Source organism: Diabrotica virgifera, chromosome 8 (assembly GCF_917563875.1).
Source record: "Diabrotica virgifera virgifera chromosome 8, PGI_DIABVI_V3a".
NCBI lineage: Eukaryota > Metazoa > Arthropoda > Insecta > Coleoptera > Chrysomelidae > Diabrotica > Diabrotica virgifera.
In genome coordinates, this window is record NC_065450.1 from 107449495 (window position 1) to 107475950 (window position 26456).

Below are 26456 nucleotides of genomic sequence, written 5' to 3' on the forward strand. Positions count from 1 at the left end.
CAACAACAAAACAAATTGGAGTTATTTTAGATATCAAGTAAATAATCAAATCAATTTAGACATCCCACTAAAGACCGATAAACAAATCGAACAAGCAGTAGAACATTTTAACACAGTTTTACAGGAAGCAGCATGGAACTCAACACCATTACCTACAAATCGACATATGAACAAACACTGTTCCAATACAATACATGAAAAAATAATTGAGAAAAGAAAACTCAGAAAACAATGGCAATTATCAAGATCACCTCAAAGTAAAACAAACCTCAATAAAGCACAAAAAGACCTAAAAAAATTGATAATAGCAGAAAAAAATGCAAGCTTTGAGGAATACCTACAAAAACTAGATGCAACTCAAGCTACTGACTACTCGTTATGGAAGGCCACAAGGACTCTACGAAGGCAGAACTATACAGTCCCACCACTAAGAACACAAACAGGACAATGGGCGAGAAGTCCTCTAGAAAAGGCCGAAACATTTGCGACACACCTTAAAAAAGTCTTTACACCAAATGAGGGAAATTACTCACTACAAACTGAAGAAGAAATTATTTCGATACTCACAAAACCTTATCAACTAGAACTTCCTGAAAAAAGATTCACAAAAAATGAGGTAAAAAATATTATACAACACAACATCGATCCAAAAAAAAGCTCCAGGATACGACCTGATTACAGGAAAAACTCTTCAGCAACTCCCAGAGAAAGGCTTCCAATTTCTGACACAGTTATTTAACTCTATAATGAGACTAGGTCATTTCCCATCACAGTGGAAACTAGCACAAATAACAATGATACTAAAGCCAGGAAAAGAACCAGAAAATGTACAGTCCTACCGTCCTATTAGTCTTCTTCCAGTGGTATCCAAAGTTTTTGAAAAGCTGACACTTACTAAGCTAATGCCTATAATAGAAAACAAAAAACTAATACCACCACACCAATTTGGGTTTATAAAACAACATTCAACAATACAACAGGTACATAGAATTGTAGAGAGAATCAACGAGGACTTTGAAAATAATAGGTACTGCTCGGCGGTATTTCTGGACGTAAGTCAGGCATTTGATAAAGTCTGGCATAAAGGCCTATTATGTAAACTAAAACAGAATTTACCTACAAATTACTATATACTCTTAAAGTCATATATCACCAACAGAAACTTCCAGGTAAAGTATGAGAATGAATACACAAACATACAACAAATTCTTGCTGGGGTGCCCCAAGGAAGTGTACTAGGACCTATATTATACCTTATATTCACTGCTGACTTACCGACAGATACACATATCACTACAGCCACATTTGCGGATGATACGGCAATACTATCATCGAACAAAAATCCCAAAATAGCCTCAGAAATCTTACAAAATAATCTAAATAAAATTCAACAATGGATGACAAAATGGAGAGTCAAAATTAATGAAAACAAATCGCTACACCTAACATTTACCACGCGTAGGGAAACATGTCCGGCTGTATACTTAAACGGTAAAGGAATCCCACAAGGGGATGAAGTCAAATATCTAGGTATGTACTTGGACAGAAGATTAAACTGGAGGAAGCATATATTTACTAAGCGAAAACAACTGGGTCATAAGTTAAGAACCATATGTTGGCTGTTGGGCAAAAAATCAAAACTATCAACTGAAAATAAAATATTAATCTACAAATCCATCCTAAAACCAGTGTGGACTTATGGGATAGAATTATGGGGAACCGCCGCACATTCCAACATTGAAATCATACAAAGATTTCAGTCCAAAATATTGAGATCAATACTAGGAGTTCCATGGTTCATAACCAATGAAGCCATCCATCGGGACGCCGGACTACCATACGTCAAAGATGACATCAAAAAGTGCGCGAAAAAACATACAGAAAAACTTAAAGTGCATCCAAACGTGTTAGCAAAAAATTTAGTGAATAAACCGTGTACTGTTCGTAGGTTAAAACGAAAAGTTCCGTTAGAGTTAAGTGAACAATAGGTACTAAATTAATGTGTATAAGTTTATGTCAGAAATAGTCAGTGTTGTAGGCTAAGTTTTAAAAAAGGGGTGCATCACTGGATGCCTCCCTACATGTCATTCCTAATTATTGTCAGTCCTATTACTTATTGTCTGTTATCTACCTAAACATTTAGGTTTAGATTGTATAGATAGATTGTAATAAATGTGGGGTTAAAAAAAAAAAAAAAAAAAAAAAGATGTTTGTACTAATCAACTATTAAATTAATTGATGACATGCTTGATTTTGAGACTAATTGGCCCAACTTACATACACTGTGTTAAGTTAAAAAATTAAATTAAAAAACAAAAAAAAATTATTAAACAGAAAGTAATGAGAAAGATCAATTTTGATTGTGAATTCTCAAATTCAATATTCAGAAGATGTTAGCTTGTTGAAGTTAAAGATTGAGATAATATTATATTGTTGTTATTTATCATCTTTTTGTCATTTATGTAAGTCATTGCAATGACCTTGACTTGGTGTATGGGTATTTTATTAAGTTGAAAACCTAATGTTTATGTAGAAATATTAAATGATTTTATTAAATGCTATGATGTTAAAATGGGTATATTCAGTATCTATTGTTGTAAGACGTTGATGACAAAATAGAAGGATATAGTGTTCGGTGGAATTCAATTTTTAACAAAATAGTTTCGAACACTTTTGTTGTTAGGTGTTTTATTTCTAAGGCTCTCATTACTTGTTGGTAGAATCTGTATTAATAATGTATATATAAATCTGACCAATAGTCAAATGTTTTCCTTTTTTTTATATAAAGTTATAAAATTAAATTTTGAATAAAAATACAATAGTTTTTATATACATAAAAGATTGCAAGAGGTCACTACTCAACTGTCTCCCACAGATACTTGAAGAGAGGTTTATAATTACAATTTAAATTGATCTGAGTATTAACACAAAAATCAGGATTAGACTTCATCTCTCTAGAAATCTCCAGGTCCTCCAACAAATTCATTAATCTATAGTTTTTAGATGGGATGTTATGCAAAATTTGGCTGTCTTTAGTAGGAGAGAAGGAATGATTGGTAGATTTAACATGATAGCCAAAGTTTGATTTTTCTGGAGTTCTGACATGCTCCTTGATTCTCTGAGAAAGGGTTCTCATTGTCCTTCCTACATAGGTGGTACTACACTCACCACATGATAGCTTGTATATGCCACTCTTATTTAATTTATCTAATTTGTCTTTGGTTTTACTAAACAGTGATTTGATTGAATTTTTAGTTTTAAATGAAATTTTGAGGTTCTCAACTTTATTTGATATTACACTTGACAGTTTATCTGAAATTGGTCCCAAATAGGAAATAGATCTGTAAATGCAGTTTTTGGAAGTGTGTTCTTCTGTGTTAAAGGCTTGATTTAATTTTATTTTGAGCAATTTCTTTCTTATAATGTTGTCTATTATCAAAGGAGAGTAACCATTGTTGACTGCTAAACTGTTTTAGTATAGAAACCTCATTATTGTAGTTGTCTTTGGACATAGGGATGTTCAACAGTCTATGTATGTAACAGTGAAAAGCTGACATTTTTTGTTGGTATGGATGATTAGATGAATTTGGGATGATGTGGTCAGTTTGTGTAGGTTTTCGGAAGATTGAGAATTCTAGTTTAGAAGGTGTCTTTTCAATAGTTAGATCTAGAAAGTTAATACTGTTGTTGATTTCAGTCTCTAGTGTAAATTTGATGGATGGGTGTAGACCATTGATCAAAGATAGGATGTGATTGGGTGTGTTGGTGGGACCTTCAATAAATGCAAAATGTCATCTACATATCTGTGCCATAGAATAATTTCAGGACGTGATTGAACGAACTTAGTTTCAAGTGAATCTAGGAAAAGATCAGCTAGCAAAGGAGAGAGTGGATTTCCCATGGCTAACCCTTCTGGTTGTCTGTATAGTTTGTTGTTAAATATAAAAAAATCTTGAGACAGGCAAAATTGTAACAGAGATGTGATGTGAAGGATTTTTTGAGGATCTATGTTGTTGGATAATAATAAATCACTAATAATGGGTATGGTTTCTTGTCTTGGAACATTTGTAAAGAGATTTGTCACATCGAAGGAGACCATAATGAAGTTGGATGGCAAAGGTATGGAAGACAGTTTAGAGACTAACTCTTGGGTGTTTTTAACTGTATACTTAGGAGAATAGTTAATAAGATCGTTCAGTAGTTTGTTTACAAACTGTGCCAGGTTTGACAAAGGAGTATTAACAAAGCTGACAACGGGTCTAATTGGGAAATTTAATTTATGGATTTTTGGAAGTCCATATAGCCGTGGTGTTAGAGGATTACTGATAATAAATGACTTGGGCTTAGTTTGAAGATGTTCAAAGAAGGTTGAGTGATTAGATAAAATAGCTTTTAAGTCAGTGTTTAACTTATTCATTGGACTTTTGTTGAGTGGTATAAATGCGTTGTCTGATAGAAAATTTTCAACCTTATTTACATAGTCTTTATTGTACATTATTATTAGGCAATTCCCCTTGTCTGCTTTAGTTATTGTGAGTTCATGTGTTCTTATTTTTTGAGCAATCGACTTAATAATTTTTGTTTGTGAGTGATAGGTAGAAATCAATTTTTTGTTGTTAGTGTATCTATGATATTGTTGATTCAATTGAAAAAGACATGCTGTTTTTATGTTATTTTTGACTGATGTTGAAATATCTAAACTATTTATAATGCTATCTATCTCTACACATAACAGTTCAATGTTGTTAGTATCTGGTTTTGATTGTGTACTGAATTTTAAACCCTTGCTCAGAAAATCAAGTTCTTCATTATTAAATTTGCAATTTGATTGATAAGTTTTTAACCCTGGTATGAAATTTATGAGAAGAAAAGTGACTCACCTGATTCCTGCTGTTATTGTTATAGTTATTAGGATATTTGTTACCTGAACGTTCAGCTTTTAAATAATTAAGTTTCTTGTTAATTTTATCAAACTTGACCTGTTTAATTAGTGCTAATTCTTCATGGTGTTCTTGAAGCATCTGCTGAAAAACTAGAAAAGGAGTGACCTCTACAATCTTGTCATACAGAATTTTAAGTTCAATGTCAAAGGAGTTAATTTTAGCATAATGAATACATATTTCTTTCTTGAGTAGTTTTCTCTCTATTTCAGACTTTAATTTAATAGGAATGTTCTTAGATGTTTTAAGTGATGCAAACTTCAGAGTTAGATGAAAATTTAGGCACTGATGTATGAACCAAATGTCAATATAACGTAGTTCCCTCTTAGTAGACAGTCTAAGGTACTTTTCGGTGTCCACTACCATACTGTAGTATAAAAATAGTTGAGAGACTGATAAGTTTGTACACACTTGAATGAATAAGGGAAAATGAAAATGTAGTATGTCAAAGTGTGTAAATAATTTTATTTCCTTAGCTGAGCGCTTTCGACATAAACGTCATCATCGGAGCTAATGGTCAAATACTAAAAAAGTACCGCTACATAGAGGTGTAAACAAGTGCATCTTAGGAATGTACATTTGATTTTTAAATTTTGAATGCTAACTTAGTCCTCCTTCTGTTTTTTTTGCTGTTTGCTGTTGTACGGAGGACTAAGTTAGCATTCAAAATTTAAAAATCAAATGTACATTCCTAAGATGCACTTGTTTACACCTCTATGTAGCGGTACTTTTTTAGTATTTGACCATTAGCTCCGATGATGACGTTTATGTCGAAAGCGCTCAGCTAAGGAAATAAAATTATTTACACACTTTGACATACTACATTTTCATTTTCCCTTATTCATTCAAGTGCAGGCCCGTTTTTAGGGTCTTTGGCGCTATGGGCACCATTTTGACAAGCGCCCCCCCCCCCTCCCAACCACCAAATATACGCCAACACAACCCGGCCACTAGCGCCATATTTCGAAATAGATTTCCGCTTTTTCTTGTACTTTTTTTCTTATTTGCCAGTTTTGGTTCGGGGGGGATCTAACCCCTATTCTCTTTACAAATAGAGAATATTCCATTATCCACCACCTATGGACCCGCCGTGTCCCGGACTGGCAACCGGCAACCGTAAAACAAAACAAAACCGTTATTGACGCTTAAACAATAACAGATTAGCATAATAATCAATAGGTTTTGTTACTACGGTATCACGGACCACCCTCCCACCCTTATTATTATAATTGTAATTATTATTCTACTATATACACTGTACTCTGCCTTTATAACATTACATCTTGATATACTAGTTCAATATTAATAATAACATCACACTTTCATGTTATATTATCTTTGTTGTAAGTTCATCAGTTCATCGGTTTCTATTTACATTGGTTTCTTCCGCATTTTCAAGTTTGAAAATGTGGAAATCAGTTTATCACAGTCAAGTTTCAAGGTTATGTCACTTTGAGTGCACAGTAACATCAAGCTGTTTAGCTTTTCATCTGCAATTGTACTTCTATTTTCTGACTTGATTTTCTTCAAGGCCGAAAAACTCCTCTCTGCCGAACAGTTTGTAACTGGCAGAGTCAAATACACCCTAATGGCTACTTCCAAATTCGGAAATGTGCTTGTTAAACTATTTTCTTTGATGTATGAGTAGCAGTCTCTTATTCTCTTCAGTTTCTCAGCCTTCATGTACATTTGAAAGTGATGACACTCTTGTACGAAGTCATTTTCGCAAATGTCATTGGAGTAGTACTGAGCAACCTTTTTAGCTTGTTCCACTAGATCTTCATACTTCTTCTCGTGAAGTTGACTGAATATTTCAAATCTTTTACTTAGATTTTCGTAACTATTTTTCCGGCTACTGAGCTGCACTACTAGATGGTCGAAAATGGGTTTGAAAACTCCAGTTCTATATCTTGTTCTAGGATCCATGTTCTCAAACTGTTCATCCCTTTGTTCATCAAAAAACATGGTACGTTTTCTTGCTCTGTCATAAGAAGGGGTACTTAAATTAGCCATTTTCAAAGCTTCAGCTTCAAAGTCATCAAATTTTTCACTTTTCTCGTTTAAGAACAACGATAAAGACTCAAGCTCTTTTGTAGCACCAAGTAGGTCTAATTCTTCTGTTTGCAACGTTTTGCTAACTTTGTCCACTCTTTGCAAGATATCATTCCAAATTACAATTAAAAGAACTGTTTGGAAATTCTCCAAGGTTTTAACAAACCCTTCTGCTGTCAGCCGTGTGTCTGGTGTTTGTGTTTTATCCTTAATCAAATCTTCAAGGGCAGCTTTGATTTCTTTATGGCTGGTAACCAAAGCAAGTAGTGCGTCGGACCTGGCTGACCACCTAGTGTCACTCATGGATTTTAACATCAGAGTTTTCTTTTCTTTTTGTGGTTTTCCATCATTGCTCTTCCCTATTAATGCTTTTAGGACATTCCATCTATGCGTAGATGCTGAAAAAAAATTGAAGAGGTTTTGAACAAAGTTGAAAAAGATTACAACCTCCACACAAGCCTTTTCGGCCGCATAGCTGCCTACAAGATTAAGGGAATGTGCGACGCACGGAACATAATCTGCAAGGTGGTTTATTCGTTTAATCCTTGACTGTAATCCACTGTAAGGGCCCGACATGTTTGATGCATTGTCATAACTTTGGCCACGACAATTTCGAATGTCCAGTTTCAGATCTTGAAGAGACAAAAGGATTGCCTCTTCAAGACCTTCAGACTTGTGCGATATACGTGGCAAGAGTTTTACAAGCCGCTCTGTGGCACAAGCATCTTTTAGGGACACATACCGTAAAACTACCGCCAGCTGGTCACTATGTGACGCATCAGGTGTCGAATCAACAACCAGGGCAAAATATCGTGCTTGATTAATCTCATCAATTATTGTACGAAGCACCTCGTTGCTCATGACGGTAATAAATTCATTGCATACGTCTGATGACAAGTATGATACATTTCCTTTACCCTTATTGCCGTATTTAGTGAAATGTTGTGCTAAGAATGGATCAAACTCACTAATTAGCTCAAGGCATCCTAAATAAAGGCCATTGGAAGTTGAACCTAATTCTTGATTGTCACCTCGAAACGGAAGTCCTCTAGATGCCAAAAATTTTACAACTGTCACTATTCTAGTTAGAACGTCTCTCCAATACTTCACCTCTTGTTGATGCTGTGAAGAGACCAAGGACTCTACGGAAAGAGACTTTTTTCTTGAAATTAATTTAAGGACATTAATCCTGTGGTCATTTGATTGTTCGTGTGACTTGGCTAAAGTTAATGAATGTTTCCAGTCACAGAAACCTTCACAAAAAGAAGTTCTTTTATTTTCTGGTTGAAAGAGAAGACATGGAATGCAAAATACACAACCAGTGGATTTTGAATACAAAAGCCAATCTCTTCTAAAACGTTCTCCGTTCGGGATTTCGCCTGAAAACAAATTTACTGAAAGCTTACGGTTTTTTTTAACATCATTTTTATAGTACCGTTCTGACTTTGAAAAATCTGCTTGCAAATCTTGCTTGACATTTGAATTGATTATTTGAAGAACTTGTTCATCGTTTTTTGTGTCCCAAGTGGCCGGATCATCTAGTGTAAAATCAAAACTATTTCTAGAATATGGGTTTAGTGGTTCTACGGTAACCTGCTTAGGCCTACTAGGCGAATGATGTGTACGAGATGTGGTGGATGGTAAGGATAGTTCAGAAGCTGAACAAAAATTCTGATCATTTGAAGCTGGATTTATGTTATCTGAACATGATGAGGCAGAAGCTTCATTTTGAGGCAAGCTTTTTTGAGTGTCAACATTTTTGTCATTAGAATTATGTTGACTCGTATGAACATCAGATACAACGTTAAAGAAATTACTTATTCTAGGAACCTTTTTTAGGAAGATCGCCTCTTGCGCTATTCTCTGATTTGCACGTTTACGGAATTCAGCGCCACTAGGTTTCTTTTTCTCACTCATAGTAGCCTACTACACTCACTAGTCACCAATCACATCAAAAAAGAAGCAGCGAAGCGCTCGACTGAAAGAACTGATGCACGATGCACGTAAACAAACAGCGCAACCGTGGAAAGACCACGCCACAATAGACTGTCCAGTGTCTAATACCTGACTGTGGAGTCAAGAGACAAAAGGGATGTTGTGGTGAGGATGGTGGGGGGAGGCGGGCGGGCTAAAAATAGACACATGTAGAGCGGCGCGCTTCCGCTTTGTTCCGTCGTCTAGGACCGGCGCGGGCGCGGCGTTGAGGTCGGGTTGTGGTGGTGTATTTTACGCTGATACCCTCCCAATGATTAAATCGCTATTCGTAGTTTTTGTTTACAATTTGCCGCGATCTCCAGAAAATATTTGTTTATTTTAAACTATTATTAAAATTTTTATTTTTTTTATTATTTTTTTTCTTGCGCCCTCTTGGCGACCCCAGGCTCGTGCGCCCCTGGGCACGTGCCCAGCGTGCCCATTTATAGAATCGGGCCTGTTCAAGTGTGTACAAACTTATCAGTCTTTCAACTATTTTTATACTACAGTATGGTAGTGGACACCGAAAAGTACCTTAGACTGTCTACTAAGAGGGAACTACGTTATATTGACATTTGGTTCATACATCAGTGCCTAAATTTTCATCTAACTCCGAAGTTTGCATCACTTAAAACATCTAAGAACATTCCTATTAAATTAAAGTCTGAAATAGAGAGAAAACTACTCAAGAAAGAAATATGTATTCATTATGCTAAAATTAACTCCTTTGACATTGAACTTAAAATTCTGTATGACAAGATTGTAGAGGTCACTCCTTTTCTAGTTTTTCAGCAGATGCTTCAAGAACACCATGAAGAATTAGCACTAATTAAACAGGTCAAGTTTGATAAAATTAACAAGAAACTTAATTATTTAAAAGCTGAACGTTCAGGTAACAAATATCCTAATAACTATAACAATAACAGCAGGAATCAGGTGAGTCACTTTTCTTCTCATAAATTTCATACCAGGGTTAAAAACTTATCAAATTGCAAATTTAATAATGAAGAACTTGATTTTCTGAGCAAGGGTTTAAAATTCAGTACACAATCAAAACCAGATACTAACAACATTGAACTGTTACGTGTAGAGATAGATAGCATTATAAATAGTTTAGATATTTCAACATCAGTCAAAAATAACATAAAAACAGCATGTCTTTTTCAATTGAATCAACAATATCATAGATACACTAACAACAAAAAATTGATTTCTACCTATCACTCACAAACAAAAATTATTAAGTCGATTGCTCAAAAAATAAGAACACATGAACTCACAATAACTAAAGCAGACAAGGGGAATTGCCTAATAATAATGTACAATAAAGACTATGTAAATAAGGTTGAAAATTTTCTATCAGACAACGCATTTATACCACTCAACAAAAGTCCAATGAATAAGTTAAACACTGACTTAAAAGCTATTTTATCTAATCACTCAACCTTCTTTGAACATCTTCAAACTAAGCCCAAGTCATTTATTATCAGTAATCCTCTAACACCACGGCTATATGGACTTCCAAAAATCCATAAATTAAATTTCCCAATTAGACCCGTTGTCAGATTTGTTAATACTCCTTTGTCAAACCTGGCACAGTTTGTAAACAAACTACTGAACGATCTTATTAACTATTCTCCTAAGTATACAGTTAAAAACACCCAAGAGTTAGTCTCTAAACTGTCTTCCATACCTTTGCCATCCAACTTCATTATGGTCTCCTTCGATGTGACAAATCTCTTTACAAATGTTCCAAGACAAGAAACCATACCCATTATTAGTGATTTATTATTATCCAACAACATAGATCCTCAAAAAATCCTTCACATCACATCTCTGTTACAATTTTGCCTGTCTCAAGATTTTTTTATATTTAACAACAAACTATACAGACAACCAGAAGGGTTAGCCATGGGAAATCCACTCTCTCCTTTGCTAGCTGATCTTTTCCTAGATTCACTTGAAACTAAGTTCGTTCAATCACGTCCTGAAATTATTCTATGGCACAGATATGTAGATGACATTTTAGCATTCATTGAAGGTCCCACCAACACACCCAATCACATCCTATCTTTGATCAATGGTCTACACCCATCCATCAAATTTACACTAGAGACTGAAATCAACAACAGTATTAACTTTCTAGATCTAACTATTGAAAAGACACCTTCTAAACTAGAATTCTCAATCTTCCGAAAACCTACACAAACTGACCACATCATCCCAAACTCATCTAATCATCCATACCAACAAAAAATGTCAGCTTTTCACTGTTACATACATAGACTGTTGAACATCCCTATGTCCAAAGACAACTACAATAATGAGGTTTCTATACTAAAACAGTTAGCAGTCAACAATGGTTACTCTCCTTTGATAATAGACAACATTATAAGAAAGAAATTGCTCAAAATAAAATTAAATCAAGCCTTTAACACAGAAGAACACACTTCCAAAAACTGCATTTACAGATCTATTTCCTATTTGGGACCAATTTCAGATAAACTGTCAAGTGTAATATCAAATAAATTTGAGAACCTCAAAATTTCATTTAAAACTAAAAATTCAATCAAATCACTGTTTAGTAAAACCAAAGACAAATTAGATAAATTAAATAAGAGTGGCATATACAAGCTATCATGTGGTGAGTGTAGTACCACCTATGTAGGAAGGACAATGAGAACCCTTTCTCAGAGAATCAAGGAGCATGTCAGAACTCCAGAAAAATCAAACTTTGGCTATCATGTTAAATCTACCAATCATTCCTTCTCTCCTACTAAAGACAGCCAAATTTTGCATAACATCCCATCTAAAAACTATAGATTAATGAATTTGTTGGAGGACCTGGAGATTTCTAGAGAGATGAAGTCTAATCCTGATTTTTGTGTTAATACTCAGATCAATTTAAATTGTAATTATAAACCTCTCTTCAAGTATCTGTGGGAGACAGTTGAGTAGTGACCTCTTGCAATCTTTTATGTATATAAAAACTATTGTATTTTTATTCAAAATTTAATTTTATAACTTTATATAAAAAAAAGGAAAACATTTGACTATTGGTCAGATTTATATATACATTATTAATACAGATTCTACCAACAAGTAATGAGAGCCTTAGAAATAAAACACCTAACAACAAAAGTGTTCGAAACTATTTTGTTAAAAATTGAATTCCACCGAACACTATATCCTTCTATTTTGTCATCAACGTCTTACAACAATAGATACTGAATATACCCATTTTAACATCATAGCATTTAATAAAATCATTTAATATTTCTACATAAACATTAGGTTTTCAACTTAATAAAATACCCATACACCAAGTCAAGGTCATTGCAATGACTTACATAAATGACAAAAAGATGATAAATAACAACAATATAATATTATCTCAATCTTTAACTTCAACAAGCTAACATCTTCTGAATATTGAATTTGAGAATTCACAATCAAAATTGATCTTTCTCATTACTTTCTGTTTAATAATTTTTTTTTTGTTTTTTAATTTAATTTTTTAACTTAACACAGTGTATGTAAGTTGGGCCAATTAGTCTCAAAATCAAGCATGTCATCAATTAATTTAATAGTTGATTAGTACAAACATCTAAGGTACATTTCCTTATCAATTTCATTGTAAAAATTTTCAATTTTCCTTTCAATATGTTTAAAATATTCATGTTTCAACGTCAGCTGTCAACGTCAACGCAGAACAGATAAAAGCAGATTTGAATATCCGACCTTGTCAGTCAGCTGTTGTTACTAGGCCAAGGATGGACGGGTGATATCGACACCCGGACCATGAAAAAAGTTTATATGTTTTTGTGCAACGTGTATGTGGCCGTTTCTTTCTGTTTTTTTGCTGTTTGCTGTTGTACGGAGGACTAAGTTAGCATTCAAAATTTAAAAATCAAATGTACATTCCTAAGATGCACTTGTTTACACCTCTATGTAGCGGTACTTTTTTAGTATTTGACCATTAGCTCCGATGATGACGTTTATGTCGAAAGCGCTCAGCTAAGGAAATAAAATTATTTACACACTTTGACATACTACATTTTCATTTTCCCTTATTCATTCAAGTGTGTACAAACTTATCAGTCTTTCAACTACCAATATTTAAAAGTATCCGAATATCAAAAAAAGTATCCGGATTCCGGATACTTTAAAATTTGATCACGGATACGGATACCGGATACAAAATTTAAAAAGTATCCGGATACAGCTTTCGGATACATAAAAAGTATCCGGATATTGTATCCGGATACTACCCAGCTCTGCTAAGCATAAACTACAATTCATCGAGTGAGTCGATTTTTTTGCTCTCAAGTGTAGATACATTACATAAATGAAAAATGGTAGTATACTTACCACTCCTTGAGAACCATAATAAGGATTTCCGAGTACAAAACAAGTACTGTTTTTCGGATAAATACTTTCCACTTCTTTTTCTAAATGATACAATGGATCATAAGCCTTTATATTAAAAACTACTGTCTGCAAGGGATAACATGAAATATTATCGGCGAACTGCTTTTCTAGTTTGAATTTTCCATTTGAAAATGAGTATTTTCTTCCTACTAATTGTTTAACATACACTAAAACTTTTGAGTCACCTATGGCTATCCCCATTCTGTTTTTGTATCTAAAAAATAATAATAATCTGGAGTAAATTGGTGTGTTCCAAACTATATGTGTTGCAACTGTTTACAGGTTGGTGAGTTGGTTAGGGAAATTGAAAAGATAGGTAGCTCGCATCCCTGATAGAACTAATTCTAGGTTAAAACTAACAAGAAGATAGCAATAATGTGCTTCAAGTTTTGGTAAATTTGAATTTAATTAAATTCAAGGTCAGTCCAGCTTATACTTTCTGCCAGTGGCGTACCTACATTAGTTTGCCGACAATTAATAATAAGATTTGAATGTTTTTATTGATTTAGTTAAATTTAATGAATATGAATGGATCTTGTAATGTGTGCTCCTTGTAGCTTGTTGATGACGAGAAATAATCCATAGCTTATGATAGTTGTCGTCTACGTACACATCTTCAGGAGAGTTGCTCTGGATTAACTGCAACAGAAGCCAGAGCAGTGACCCTGCAAAAAAATTACTCATGCATTTCTGTGAACAGTGTCGTTCTGCATTCAAGAGTGTACCTATCATGGTTAGGAAGATAACTGCTTTAGAGGATGAAATTAGATCATTAAAAGAAAAGGTGTAAAAGTGGACAAAACGCCGACAGCCATTTCCACTGAAACTATTTTGTATGAGTCAAATCAAAGAATTATAAGGTCACAAAATCTGATGGTATTCAGCGTGCCAGAATCTGATTCTCAGAATCTTAATAACCGTATACTACATGATAAGTCAGAAGTCATAAGTTATTTACTAAGTTGGAGAATCAATATGGAGTCGGTAAATAAAGTAATACGTGTTGGTAAAAGGTTGGAGAATAGTGCAAAAGGGAGAAAACTGAAGGTAATATGTAATAGTCCTGATATAGTGAAGACTGCTTTGAAATCTGGAAATAAGCTGCGGAACTCTAATATAAAAGGGGTGATACACACGCGAGTAAGTACGCGAACTTATGGCTCGCGACCTTTTTCGCGCGTGTATCACCGCAAATACGCGTACTTTAAGTCCGCCGAGTAAGTACGCCGTCGATCCAACAAGTTTGAAATCTTACTCGTAACCCGTACGTGTATCACTTCTACGAGCCGCGAGCCTCGAGCCATCATGTTATTGCGTTTAAAGTTACACTTATATTTTCACTAATTAAGCAAATTGCCTAGAAATAATTCAATCGTTTATTATTGAAAGGTGACAAGTTACATTTTATAAGTTTTGAGAAAACCGTAAAACACTATTTTAAGATATACTAAATTATTTTTGATTATTTGTTTTTGAGTAAACCTAATTATTTATAGGCTGTTTTATCCTCCTGATGAAAATATTACCCCCTTAGCTATGATATTTTGTTTGTTACCCACACTTTTCGATTTCGTCTTTTTTTATTAGTATTAAAAATATATAACACGATAGGATACGATACGAAGTATACAGGGTGTAACAAAAATACAGGTCATAAATTATAATCACATATTCTGGGACCAAAAATAGTTCGATTGAATTTAACTTACTTTAGTACAAATGTGCACATAAAAAAACTTACAGCCCTTTGAAGTTACAAAAAGAAAATCGATTTTTTCCAATATATCGAAAACTATTAGAGATTTTTTTATTGAAAATGGACATGTGGTATTCTTATGGCAGTAGTATCTTAAGAAAAAATTATAGTGAAATTTGGACACCCCATAAAAAATTTTATGGGGGTTTTGTTCCTTTAAACCCCCCCAAACTTTTGTGTACCTTCCAATTTAATTATTATTGTAGTACCATTAGTTAAACACAATGTTTTAAAAACTTTTTTGCCTCTCAGTACTTTTTCGAAAAATCAGTTTATATCGAGATATTTTGAATATTTGTCAAATCCACCACATATTTGAGTATGGTTAAGTACGATTACGGAGACTTGGTAATAATATGAACATTTATTTATGATTTATATTTTTAGGTATATTATTTTGAACCATATTAAAAAAGAAGCCACATATTAAAAGATGCCTTATAAAAAAAATACAAAGAGGCAAAAAAGTTTTAAAAATACTGTGTTTAACTAATGGTATCGCAGTAATAGTTTAATGTGAACGTACACAAACATTTGGGGCGTTTAAAGGAACAAAACCCCCATAAAATGTTTATGTAAACATTTTAAAAAGAAGCTGCAACTCGATAAAAACTGCCTTATCGAAAAAATACTAGTAGGCAAAAAAGTTTTAAAAACATTTAATGCAACTAATGGTACAACAAAAATAATTTAATTGGAACCTGGAACGAATATTATTATATTATTAATTATATTATTAATATCCAGATTTAGCCATACGACTCACACTCCCTCTAAGGGGAAAATTGACTCATCCCAGATACCTACGGTATCAAAAGGATTGAGCTCTGGTGGGACTCTTTCCGTGTTATCGAGCCCTAGGTGACTTGGAATGCAGGTGTATCTCCCAGAAATGTTGGTACACATCTGGCCGTCGCGAGTAGTACAGCTTTCTGCATGGTCTTATAAAGATGTTCATTCAGACCCAGCTTTTTTATGCTTTCGAGGAGGGTCTTCGGAATGACTCCAGTAGTAGACATAATAATCGGTATCGTCTGGGTACTTTGCATTCTCCATTGCCTTCGTATTTGAATTTCTAGATCTCTGTACTTGGCGATCTTTTCAGTAAATTTACTACGTAGATTATTGTTGTTAGGTATCGCCACATCAATTAGTGTTGTTTGTCTTGATAATTTATTAACTAGTACGAGATCTGGTCTATTATGTGCCACAGTTTGGTCTGTGAGCACAGTGCGGTCCCAGTATAGCTTGTAGTTGCCATCCTCAAGCATACTCTCAGGGACGTATTGATAATACGGGAGATGGCCTGTTTGGAGAAGTCCCAGCTTACATTATTATTACAATTAACCAGATTTAGCCATACGGCTCACACTCCCTCTAAGGGGAAAATTGACTCATCCCAGATACCTACGGTATCAAAAGGATTGAGCTCTGGTGGGACTCTTTCCGTGTTATCGAGCCCTAGGTGACTTGGTATGCAGATGTATCTCCCACAAATTTTTGTACACATCTGGCCGTTGCGAGTAGTACTGCTTTCTGCATGGTCTTATAAAGATGTTCATTAAGACCCAGCTTTTTTATGCTTTCGAGGAGGGTCTTCGGAATGACTCCAGTAGTAGACATAATAATCGGTATCGTCTGGGTACTTTGCATTCTCCATTGTCTCCGTATTTGAATTTCCAGATCTCTGTACTTGGCGATCTTTTCAGTAAATTTAGTACGTAGATTATTGTTGTTAGGAATCGCCACATCAATGAGGGTTGTTTGTCTCGTTAATTTATTGACTAATACGAGATCTGGTCTATTATGCGCCACTGTTTGGTCTGTGAGCACAGTGCGGTCCCAGTATAGCTTGTAGTTTCCATCCTCAAGCATACTCTCAGGGACGTATTGATAATATGGGAGATGGTCGGTTTGGAGAAGTCCCAGCTTGATAGCTATCTCTTGATGAAGGATCTTTCCCACTGCGTCATGCCTTTCCTTATATTCAGTTGCAGCAAATGCCTGGCAGCCCCCTGTAAGATGTTGGATGGTTTCTTGGGCTTGACATCCATATCGGCATCTGTCGTTTTGAACCTGAGGGTCTTTGACGATATATTTCAGGTAATTTCTGGTTGGTATAACCTGATCCTGAATGGCCAGTAATGAACCCTCCGTTTCAGGGAACATCTTTCCCGATGTCAACCAGTAGTTCGACGCTATATTGTCGACATAATCTTGGCTGACCTCATTGGGATGTCGCCCGTGCAAAGGTTTACCCATCCAGGCGCGCACTTTTTCGTCCTTAGTAAGGTGGTTTATGCGCAGTTCTGCTTCCCTCAGTTTGATCGGTGTTGTGTCATCTACTCCGCAGATAGCGCGATGTAGAGTAGATGTCTCAGCCTGCATCTGAAAATAAGTTCTTAAATTAGCAATTTGTTTATCTAATTGCTCACCTATATCCATAAGTCCTCTTCCTCCTTATATTATTATATTATTATTATTATTAATAATAAGGGAACAGAATAAAATTTTTATGGGGTGCACAAATTTCACTATTTTTCTTTAAGATGTTCCTGCTATAAGAATACCACATGTCCATTTTCAATAAAACATCTCTAATAGTTTTCGATATATTCGAAAAGATCGATTTTCATTTTGTAACTTCAAAGGACTGTAACTTTTTGTATGTGCATATTTGTACTAAGGTAAGTTAGGTTAATTTGAACTATTTTTGGTCCCAGAATATGTGACTTAATTTATGACCTGCATTTTTGTTACACCCTGTATAATACGATAAAATTCCTAAGTAGCACAAACCACCGACGGCGACCGCGATCTTTAAAACCGCGTACTTAAAGATTGCGTGTGTATCACGCGCTTAAGAATAGCCAATGATCTCACAAAGATGCAACAAGATGCATATATGGCTGCCAAAAAGAATTTAGAAGGAAGAAAATCTGCGGGTGAAGAAAACTTAGTTATTAGGTATAGAAATGGGGTTCCTGTAGTTTTGGAAGTTAAACCAAAAAACTAGCTTCTCTCCCATTAATGGTCTATTATCAAAATGTTGGTGGTCTACGTTGCAAAATGTTAGATGTTATTAAAAATATTTCATGCTGTTACTATGACATTATTATTATGGTCGAGAGTAATCTGGATGCTAGCATTGCTGATGGTGAGGTGAATTGTAAGGGTTTCAGTATCTACAGGTGTGATCGCAACCAAATGACTAGTGCAAAGCAGAGTGGTGGTGGAGTAATAATCTTTATTAATAACAGAATTCAGTCTAAGCGTATTTCGGTTGATGAAGTTCGAGTTGAACAATTATACATATTATGCCAGTGCAATACCACAGAGTTTGTGATTGGTGGTGTTTACATTCCCCCACAGTCTCCACGTGAAATTTACTCTAGGCATTGTCAAACTGCTGAGAGCTTAGTTTTGCAGTACTCATCTTATAGTATGTTCGTATTTGGTGATTACAACTTGCCTAATGCAGCATGGGATAATGATGAGTATGGTGTGTTGGTGAATTGTCCTGGTGGAGATCCTGCGGTGGATGTAGCACAAGCTTTTGGTTATTTGAAATTCTTCCAAAATAACAATGTCCCTAACAATCGTAATGTATTTTTAGATTTAGTTTTTTCTAACGTTAGGGAACTGAATGTCATCAAAGCGGGAGATCCACTTGTTGATCCAAGTTTACACCATGTAGGGTATGAATGTTCCATAGCTCTCAACTTAAATGACACTAAAACTACAAAATTGATTTATGAAGATTTTTTTATGATTTTAGGAACGGTAATTATTTTGAACTGAATAACTTTCTCTCATTCATTAATTGGGATGGGTGTTTGGATAATAACGTTGATGATGCAACAAGTCTCTTCTATATCCTTTTAACAGGGATTTCTCTCTTTATTCCTCTGAAAAAATATAGAACATCTACCTTTCCTAAATGGTTCTCGTCAGACCTAAAAAAACTAACAAGGGAAAAAAGGTATGCGCACCTTCTTTATCTTAAAAATAATTCTGACACTGAGTATATGAAGTTTTCACGTCTTCGAGCTGAATGTAAACGTTTATCTGAAATATGTTTTAACAACTATATTAGAGGGATTGAGTCAGACCTAATTAATAATCCTAAATCCTTTTGGAAGTATGTTAATGACAAAAGGTCAGGTCATCATTTACCTAATTCCTTATTTTACCAGGAACATACAGCTTGTAATGGTCTAGATATAGCCAAGTTGTTTATGAATTTCTTTCAGACAGTGTACATACCTAACAACAATCACTCTCAATTGCCTACAATTTCCGAAATTAAAAACTCAAATGTAAGCATTCATACACATCCTATTTCTGTTTCTGATATTTTTAATTGTATTAGTTCGATTCCCAATAAGCTCACTACTGGTCCAGATGGCGTCCCAAATTTCCTGCTGAAAAAGTGTGTTTGTACGATTGTTGTGCCATTATTTTTATTATTTAATAAATCCTTGGAAGCTTCGACGTTTCCGATGGCCTGGAAGGAAAGTTATATTGTACCTGTATTTAAGAGTGGTCTGAAGGATAATGTTGAAAATTACCGTGGTATCTGCATCCAATCTGCTATTCCTAAGCTGTTTGACTGCCTTGTAGCTAAGCAGCTTTCTTGGTCTTGTCGAAATTTACTATCTGAGTCACAACGTTTTTGCAAAAATAAGTCCACTGCGACAAATTTGGTATGCTATCAGTCTGACCTTCTTACTCAGATCGAGGATCGTAAGCAAATCGATGCAATATATACAGATTTCTCTAAGGCCTTTGATCGTGTGGATCATCAAGTTCTTTTGTGTAAGTTGGTCTTGTTTGGTTTTCATGCTGGATTTGTGGAGTGGATCTGTATCTGTAGAGTAGGGAGTGTGAGTCAAGTCCCACAGCACTTAGGCCACAATTGACCCATTGTACATCCTCCCAGGGGGTTGTCGTCCTTAGTTCATTATCCATCCTGCCATTTCCAGGAAGGTGGACAAATCACCTGGTGACATCTCCCCTATATCGGCAGGTGTAGGCCAAGGCTCGCCGAACGCATACGCTCGTATTGACGATAACTCCGGACATTCACATACGACATGCTCGACAGTTTCGTCATCTCGTTCACATCTCCTGCATAGAGATGTGTCTACTAGCCCCAGTGTGTGGAGGTGTTTTCTTAGTTGACAATGACCAGTTAAAAAACCAACTGTCAAGCGTAGGTTTTTCCTGGTCATTCTCAAGTACTTTTCTGATGCTGACTTCCCAAGGTTCCTTAGTGTTACCTTGGCAAGTCTACATCCTGGCCCTTCTTCCCATCTTCTTATGGTTTGCGTGTGGGAGTGACATTTGACAGTTTCCGCGATTGTTGCAGTCGACAAGCCAAAAAGATCACAAGGTCCTAAGAGTCTTAGGCCTGCTGCCCTTCTAGCCAGCTGGTCAGCAATGCGGTTGCCTTTATTTCTGTTGTGTCCTTTAACCCACCTCAGGATGATGTTGTTACCATCCGAAGCTTGGGCTAGTGATTCATGACACTCCATTACTAGCCCTGATATGACACGTGGTCTGTTCAGGGTTAGTAGCGCTTGTCTGCTGTCTGTGCAGATTATTACAGTTTTGCCGACTATACCTTTCCCGATTATCTCTTTTGTGGCTATGGAGATACCAGCCAGTTCAGTCTGAACTACGCTGGTATTTTTGCCCATGCCCCATTTTATACTAAGGTTCAATGATCTGGAGTATATTCCACATCCTGATCCTTCTTCCGTTTTGGAGCCATCGGTGTAGATGCAATATTTGCCACGTTTGACTCCCTATGTTGTCTTGTTTCGATTTTGTAGGGTTTGTCGAAGACAAACGTAGGTTTAATTGAGTCGCATCCATGGCCCGCATGTAGCTGGGGCAGTGCCTCCAGCTCACCCCGCCAGAAACGACATCTCAATTGTCCCATTCCTACATCAAGGTTTGCACCCGCTGTGCGTAATCTCATCATCGTCATCAGCGCCACCTCTCTGACATATATGTCTAAAGGGGTAATGTCAATGAGCAACTCCATTGCAGCAGTTGGTGTTGTTTTCATGGCACCTGTTATATTTAGGCAAGCTATCCGTTGAATATGGTTTAGTTTGTTGATCGCTGTTGCCTGTAGCACTTTTGGTACCCAAGCAATGGCTCCGTAAGTTAGCATTGGCCTAATGACAGTAGTGTAGATCCAGGCGACCACCCTGGGCGAAAGGCCCCAAGTGCGTCCGAACGTTCGCCGACACTGTTCATAGGCAATATATGCTCTTTTAGCTCTACTATCTAAGTGAGAGTTCCATGTTAACTTCCTGTCAAGGGTAATACCAAGGTATTTTACCTCTTCAGAGAAGTTCAGACTGCAGTTTAGAATCCTAGGGGGTATTAAGCCCGTGATCCTTCTTTTTCTGGTGAAGAGGACCATCTCTGTCTTTTTTGGATTTATAGACAGTGAGTGTTCCTTACACCATGTTTCTATTAGTCTGAGAGCAACTTGTAATCTCTCGCATAGTGTGTTCTCAAACTTACCGATTTGCAAGACGGTTATATCGTCTGCATAGGCTATTGTGTAGAAACCGTTCTTGCAGAGTTGGTCAACCAGGGTATCAACACTATGTTCCAGAGGAGTGGTGATAGCACCCCCCCCTTGTGGACATCCCCTCGTAACCATCCCTCTAACCAAAACGTCTTCTACATTTATGCTTATTGCTCTATTTGACAGCATACTGAATATCCATTCGCTCACGGCCAGGGGGACATTCCTGACATTGAGCTGTTGGGTGATGGTTGGGAAAGTTGTTTTATCAAACGCTCCCACAATGTCTATGAATATACCTAGGGTGGATTCTTTATTTTCCAGCGATCTTTCAATTCTTCCCAATACTTGATGAAGTGCAGAATCGGTAGATCTACCCGAAGTATATGCATGTTGATTTGGATGAAGTGGATTATGAACCAGAACTTCATCTCTTATGTACCTCTCGCATAGCCTTTCCATCGTTTTCAAGAGAAAAGATGTTAGGCTAATTGGTCGGAAAGCCTTCGGTAGGGTGTAATGCATCCTACCTGGTTTTGGTATGAAGACCACACGTACCTCTCTCCACTCTCTAGGAATATATCTCAGAGCCAAGGAGGCTCTGAACATTCCCACAAGGTGCGGCAAAAGGATATCCAGTCCCCACCGTAGTAGGGCTGGATATATGCCGTCAGGCCCTGGTGACTTAAAAGGGGCGAAGCACGATATGGCCCATCTTATCTTTTCCTCACTAATTAATGTTCCGGCAAGATGCCAGTCATTTGGTGTGGGTATGATTATTTCTTCCGTCCAGTTTGCTGCTTTTGAAATGCTAGAACCGGGGAAGTGTGTTTTCATCAGGACCTCAGCACTTTCGCAAAGGTTGGAAGTTTTGCTTCCATCTTCCTTTGTTAGTATGCTGATATGCCGATGTGGATCTTTTGAGAGCGCTTTTTGTAGCCTGGAAGCTTGCGGAAAATCTTCGATTTCCTCACAGTAGTCTCTCCAAGCAGCTCTTTGTTTTTGTCTACAGACTTTCTTAAACTCTCTGAGGTTTGATTGATAAATATCCCAATCCTCTTTGAGTTTGGTGCGTTTTGCTTTATTAAAAGAAGTTCTTGCTGTCTTTCTAAGGTGTTCCAGTTCAGTGCACCACCAAGAGTTGGTTTTGCGACTTCCTGGACCATCCTTATCGGACAGGATTTTTTATAAGCGTAGCTTATTTTATTTTGGATATATACCGTGTACCTTTCCAATTCTGTATTAGGTCCTGGAGTTAAAGCCTTTTCATTCCGCAGAGCATCTTCTAAGAGGCGGTTGTAGAGTTCTACATCCGTCCTCCTAGGGTCGCGAGATTTGATAAGGCTTTTTTCCAGACTAATACGGTTTGGCTACGAACATTAATAAATGTAGGTTCCGTGCCTCTATTTAAGATATACAAATCTTTACTAATAATATAGTCATAAAGAGACTTACCTCGAGAGTTGTTATCTTTGCTGCCCCAGCCTAGATGGTGAGAATTCGAATCGCAGCCGATAATAAGTTCTACCTTCTGGCTGAGACAATGGTCTACCAGATCTTCCATCTCCTTTGTTGGTGGTAGGGTGGCTGCATCTGAGGGTAGGTAGACCGATGCTAGTATCAACTCTCTGCTTTTGCCTTTTCCCCATGGGTATTTTACTTTAACAGCAGTTACGTCTGAGGTACAAAACTGCACCAGGGGGGAGGCTTTGATTTTCCTGGGAACATACATTGCTGTTCTCGGTTGTTGGTTGCTTGGTAAGCTGAAGATTTGACCATTTAGACTGCCAAAACCAGTTATTTTGGTCTTAATTATCCAAGTGGACTTGTGGAATGGATAAAAAATTACTTAACGGGTCGCAGTCAAAGGGTGAAGATTGGTAGTCATCTCTCCGATGAAATAAAAGTAAGTTCTGAAGTTCCTCAGGGTGGTCATACGTCACCTCTCCTTTTTAACATCTTTGTTAATGATATAATTGACTGCTTTCGTAATAGTAAGTGTCTAATGTTTGCTGATGATTTAAAATTCTGGAGAGTTATAGAAACGATTAGAGACCAAGATTTGCTACAGGAGGATTTAGACTGTCTACATGCCTGGTGTGTTCAAAATAGACTTAATTTAAATACCAATAAGTGCTCTTTCATAAGTTTTACACATAAGGTTGGGAGGGTTGAAACGAGTTATACTATATGTAACCAACCACTCAATCGCGTTTCTTCCATTAAAGACTTAGGTGTCATTATGGATGAAAAACTTTCTTTTGTAGATCACATTAATACTATTTCTGTAAAGGCATCTAAGCTTCTAGGTTTTGTTATGAGAAATTGTAAGTGTTTTTCTGTGGTAGCAACAAGATTGGTTTATTGCTCAATTGTTAGATCCTTGTTAGAGTACCGTTCGGTAGTTTGGTCCCCTTACTATCAAAAACCATATCGATACGGTCGAGAGGATCCAGCATAAATTTTTACGTTACTGCGCATTCAAATCTTATCTAACTATAGTTAACCATGATTACTCAACTGTAGAGTCCCATCTCTCTCTACTTCCTCTCAGATTACATCGTGACATCTCTGGTGCGGTCTTTCTGCATAAGTTGATTAACGCACAAATTGATTGTCCAAGTCTCTTGCGCCAAATTGATTTTAATGTTCCCAATCGAGCCCTTCACTATCATAAAACATTCAATGTCTCTTACCACAGAATATCGTATGGTTTTCATAGCCCAGTCGATAGGTATATGGGATTATTGAATATTAGTAATGTCGATGTTTTCAATATTTCATTGGATCAACTGAAGAGATCTCTGGCTTTATGATGTTCTTTGTTGCAAAAATGTCTGTTTCATTATTGTTAATACGTCTTGTTAAATTTAGTGGTATATGTTAAGTATATTTGTTACATCTTATATTTTAGGTATATTGTGATTGTTTGTATTATTGCTGTATCTTCTTATTGGGACCGTGCAAGTTGCGCAAAGCGACACATATTTCTACGCTCTGCACTTTTATTCGCACTTTTAATTGTACTGACCAATTACGTTAATCCTGGTTGCTGGATAATTGTCAAGGCCATAGCCCAAAAAAATAATAAGAAGAAAAAATAAGATTCAGGTTATGTGATGAAAACGTAAACAATTGTATGTAGTAAATAAAATTAGTTATTAAAATGCAGTACTGCAAGCAAAATTTAATTCATTAAATTTACCTTTATATAATAATTGCATATCGTATCAATATTGTGGAGCAACATATAATTTTTCTCCTTCAATGACAGTAGATATGAAATGTACGTCAATTTGACAATTTCAATTGACAATATGAATTATTTAAGAAAGTTGCAATATTTCTCCGCTATTCGCGCACGATCGTTTCACGTATCCCTTTCAAGTACTTGCACATCGCGAATAGGTCTTAGGCCCACATATAAAATTATTATTTATGACTACACCGTTGAAACTTTTTGTACTTGTTATTTGGGTGGAGTCGGACAAATTTGGAGCTTGGCGCATTATGGCAGTGGGGCGTTTGTCTGTCAAGCGGTCACGAAGTTGTCAATTTTATGCAAGAAAAAATTTTATAACCACATTGGTCATTTTATTTTAATCAATGGTTTTTATCATATAAACAGCGAAAACAATTTTGTCGGACAAAAATATTGGGGCATATGACGCGTCGGACACGCTAAATATGTCAAATTTATGAAAATAATAAATTTATTACCACATGGATAATTTTAACGGTATCTACCATAAAACCTTTTTACAATAATGTGGTAACCTTGTCGGATAATTTTCACGGGGCATATGCGCAGTCGGATGCGCCGAAGATGTCAATTTCCTGGAATTTTTTTATTTGTTACCACAGATGTCATTTTTATTTTGTACTGTTTTTTTACATGTGTAATGCATATTGGATCACTTTTCGGACAAAAATAATGATGCGTTTTGGTACAATTTAAAAAAAAAAGTAATTTTTATACATTTTTGACTTCATATTATATTACGTATTTTTCGGCTCATATTACCCGTATGCGCGCCAATGGTGAATATTAAATTCTTAACTGTAGTTAAAAAATGTGCAATAACTACCTCTTAAAACCCACCAAATTTCATTTGCATATCTCAACCGGTTTTAAAGCAACAAATAAATCGTCAGTTTGTCAGAAAAACTTCAACACCTATCTAGGAAACTCCCTATCTAGGAAACGAAGCATTTGTGGACATACGTTTTTCTCGTAAAGCAAACTGACTTTATTTTGTCATGCAAAATTACTCTTTCAAGTTTGCCATACTTATTTAAAAACACCCTGTGTCTATGAAAACCATGGCTAGTTGTTAAAGTCCTTAACTTTTTTATTATCCAACATAAACGAATGAATGAAAAAACAGAATGTTGAGAAGACATGAGGCTATAGTTAGGTTTTAATTTTAGTATTTTATAGGTGCTAGAATATTCCACAGGGTGGTGCGAACTTTGAGAAAAAAACACAGTTTGATTCATACACTAGGTTTACAATAAAAAATTATGTGTGTACCAACAATATTATTACAGGGATCTCGCTAAAGAATAAGGCGCTAATGTATTGAAAAAATCACTTAAATCGGACAAGAAGTTTATAAAATACAAGCCATAAAAAATGACCCATTTTTAAGGTGGGCGATTATTTTGGTCCAGAGTGTACATATACAGGGTGTTTGATAAAGAATGGGCCATAGCCTAACCTTAGATTCCTGAGGTTAAAATAGGTCGATAT

At 35.9% G+C, this 26456-nt stretch overlaps 1 protein-coding gene across 2 annotated transcripts in view; it reads right to left on the minus strand.

The window, feature by feature from the left end:
• Positions 1–26456, minus strand: part of LOC126889626 (5'-3' exoribonuclease 1) — a 699515-nt gene that overhangs the window by 222273 nt on the left and 450786 nt on the right. For both annotated transcript variants that reach the window (XM_050658103.1, XM_050658102.1), the window contains one exon: positions 13338–13611. In XM_050658103.1, coding sequence (XP_050514060.1) covers positions 13338–13611 — 274 coding nt within the window. The remainder of the gene's footprint in view (positions 1–13337; positions 13612–26456) is intronic.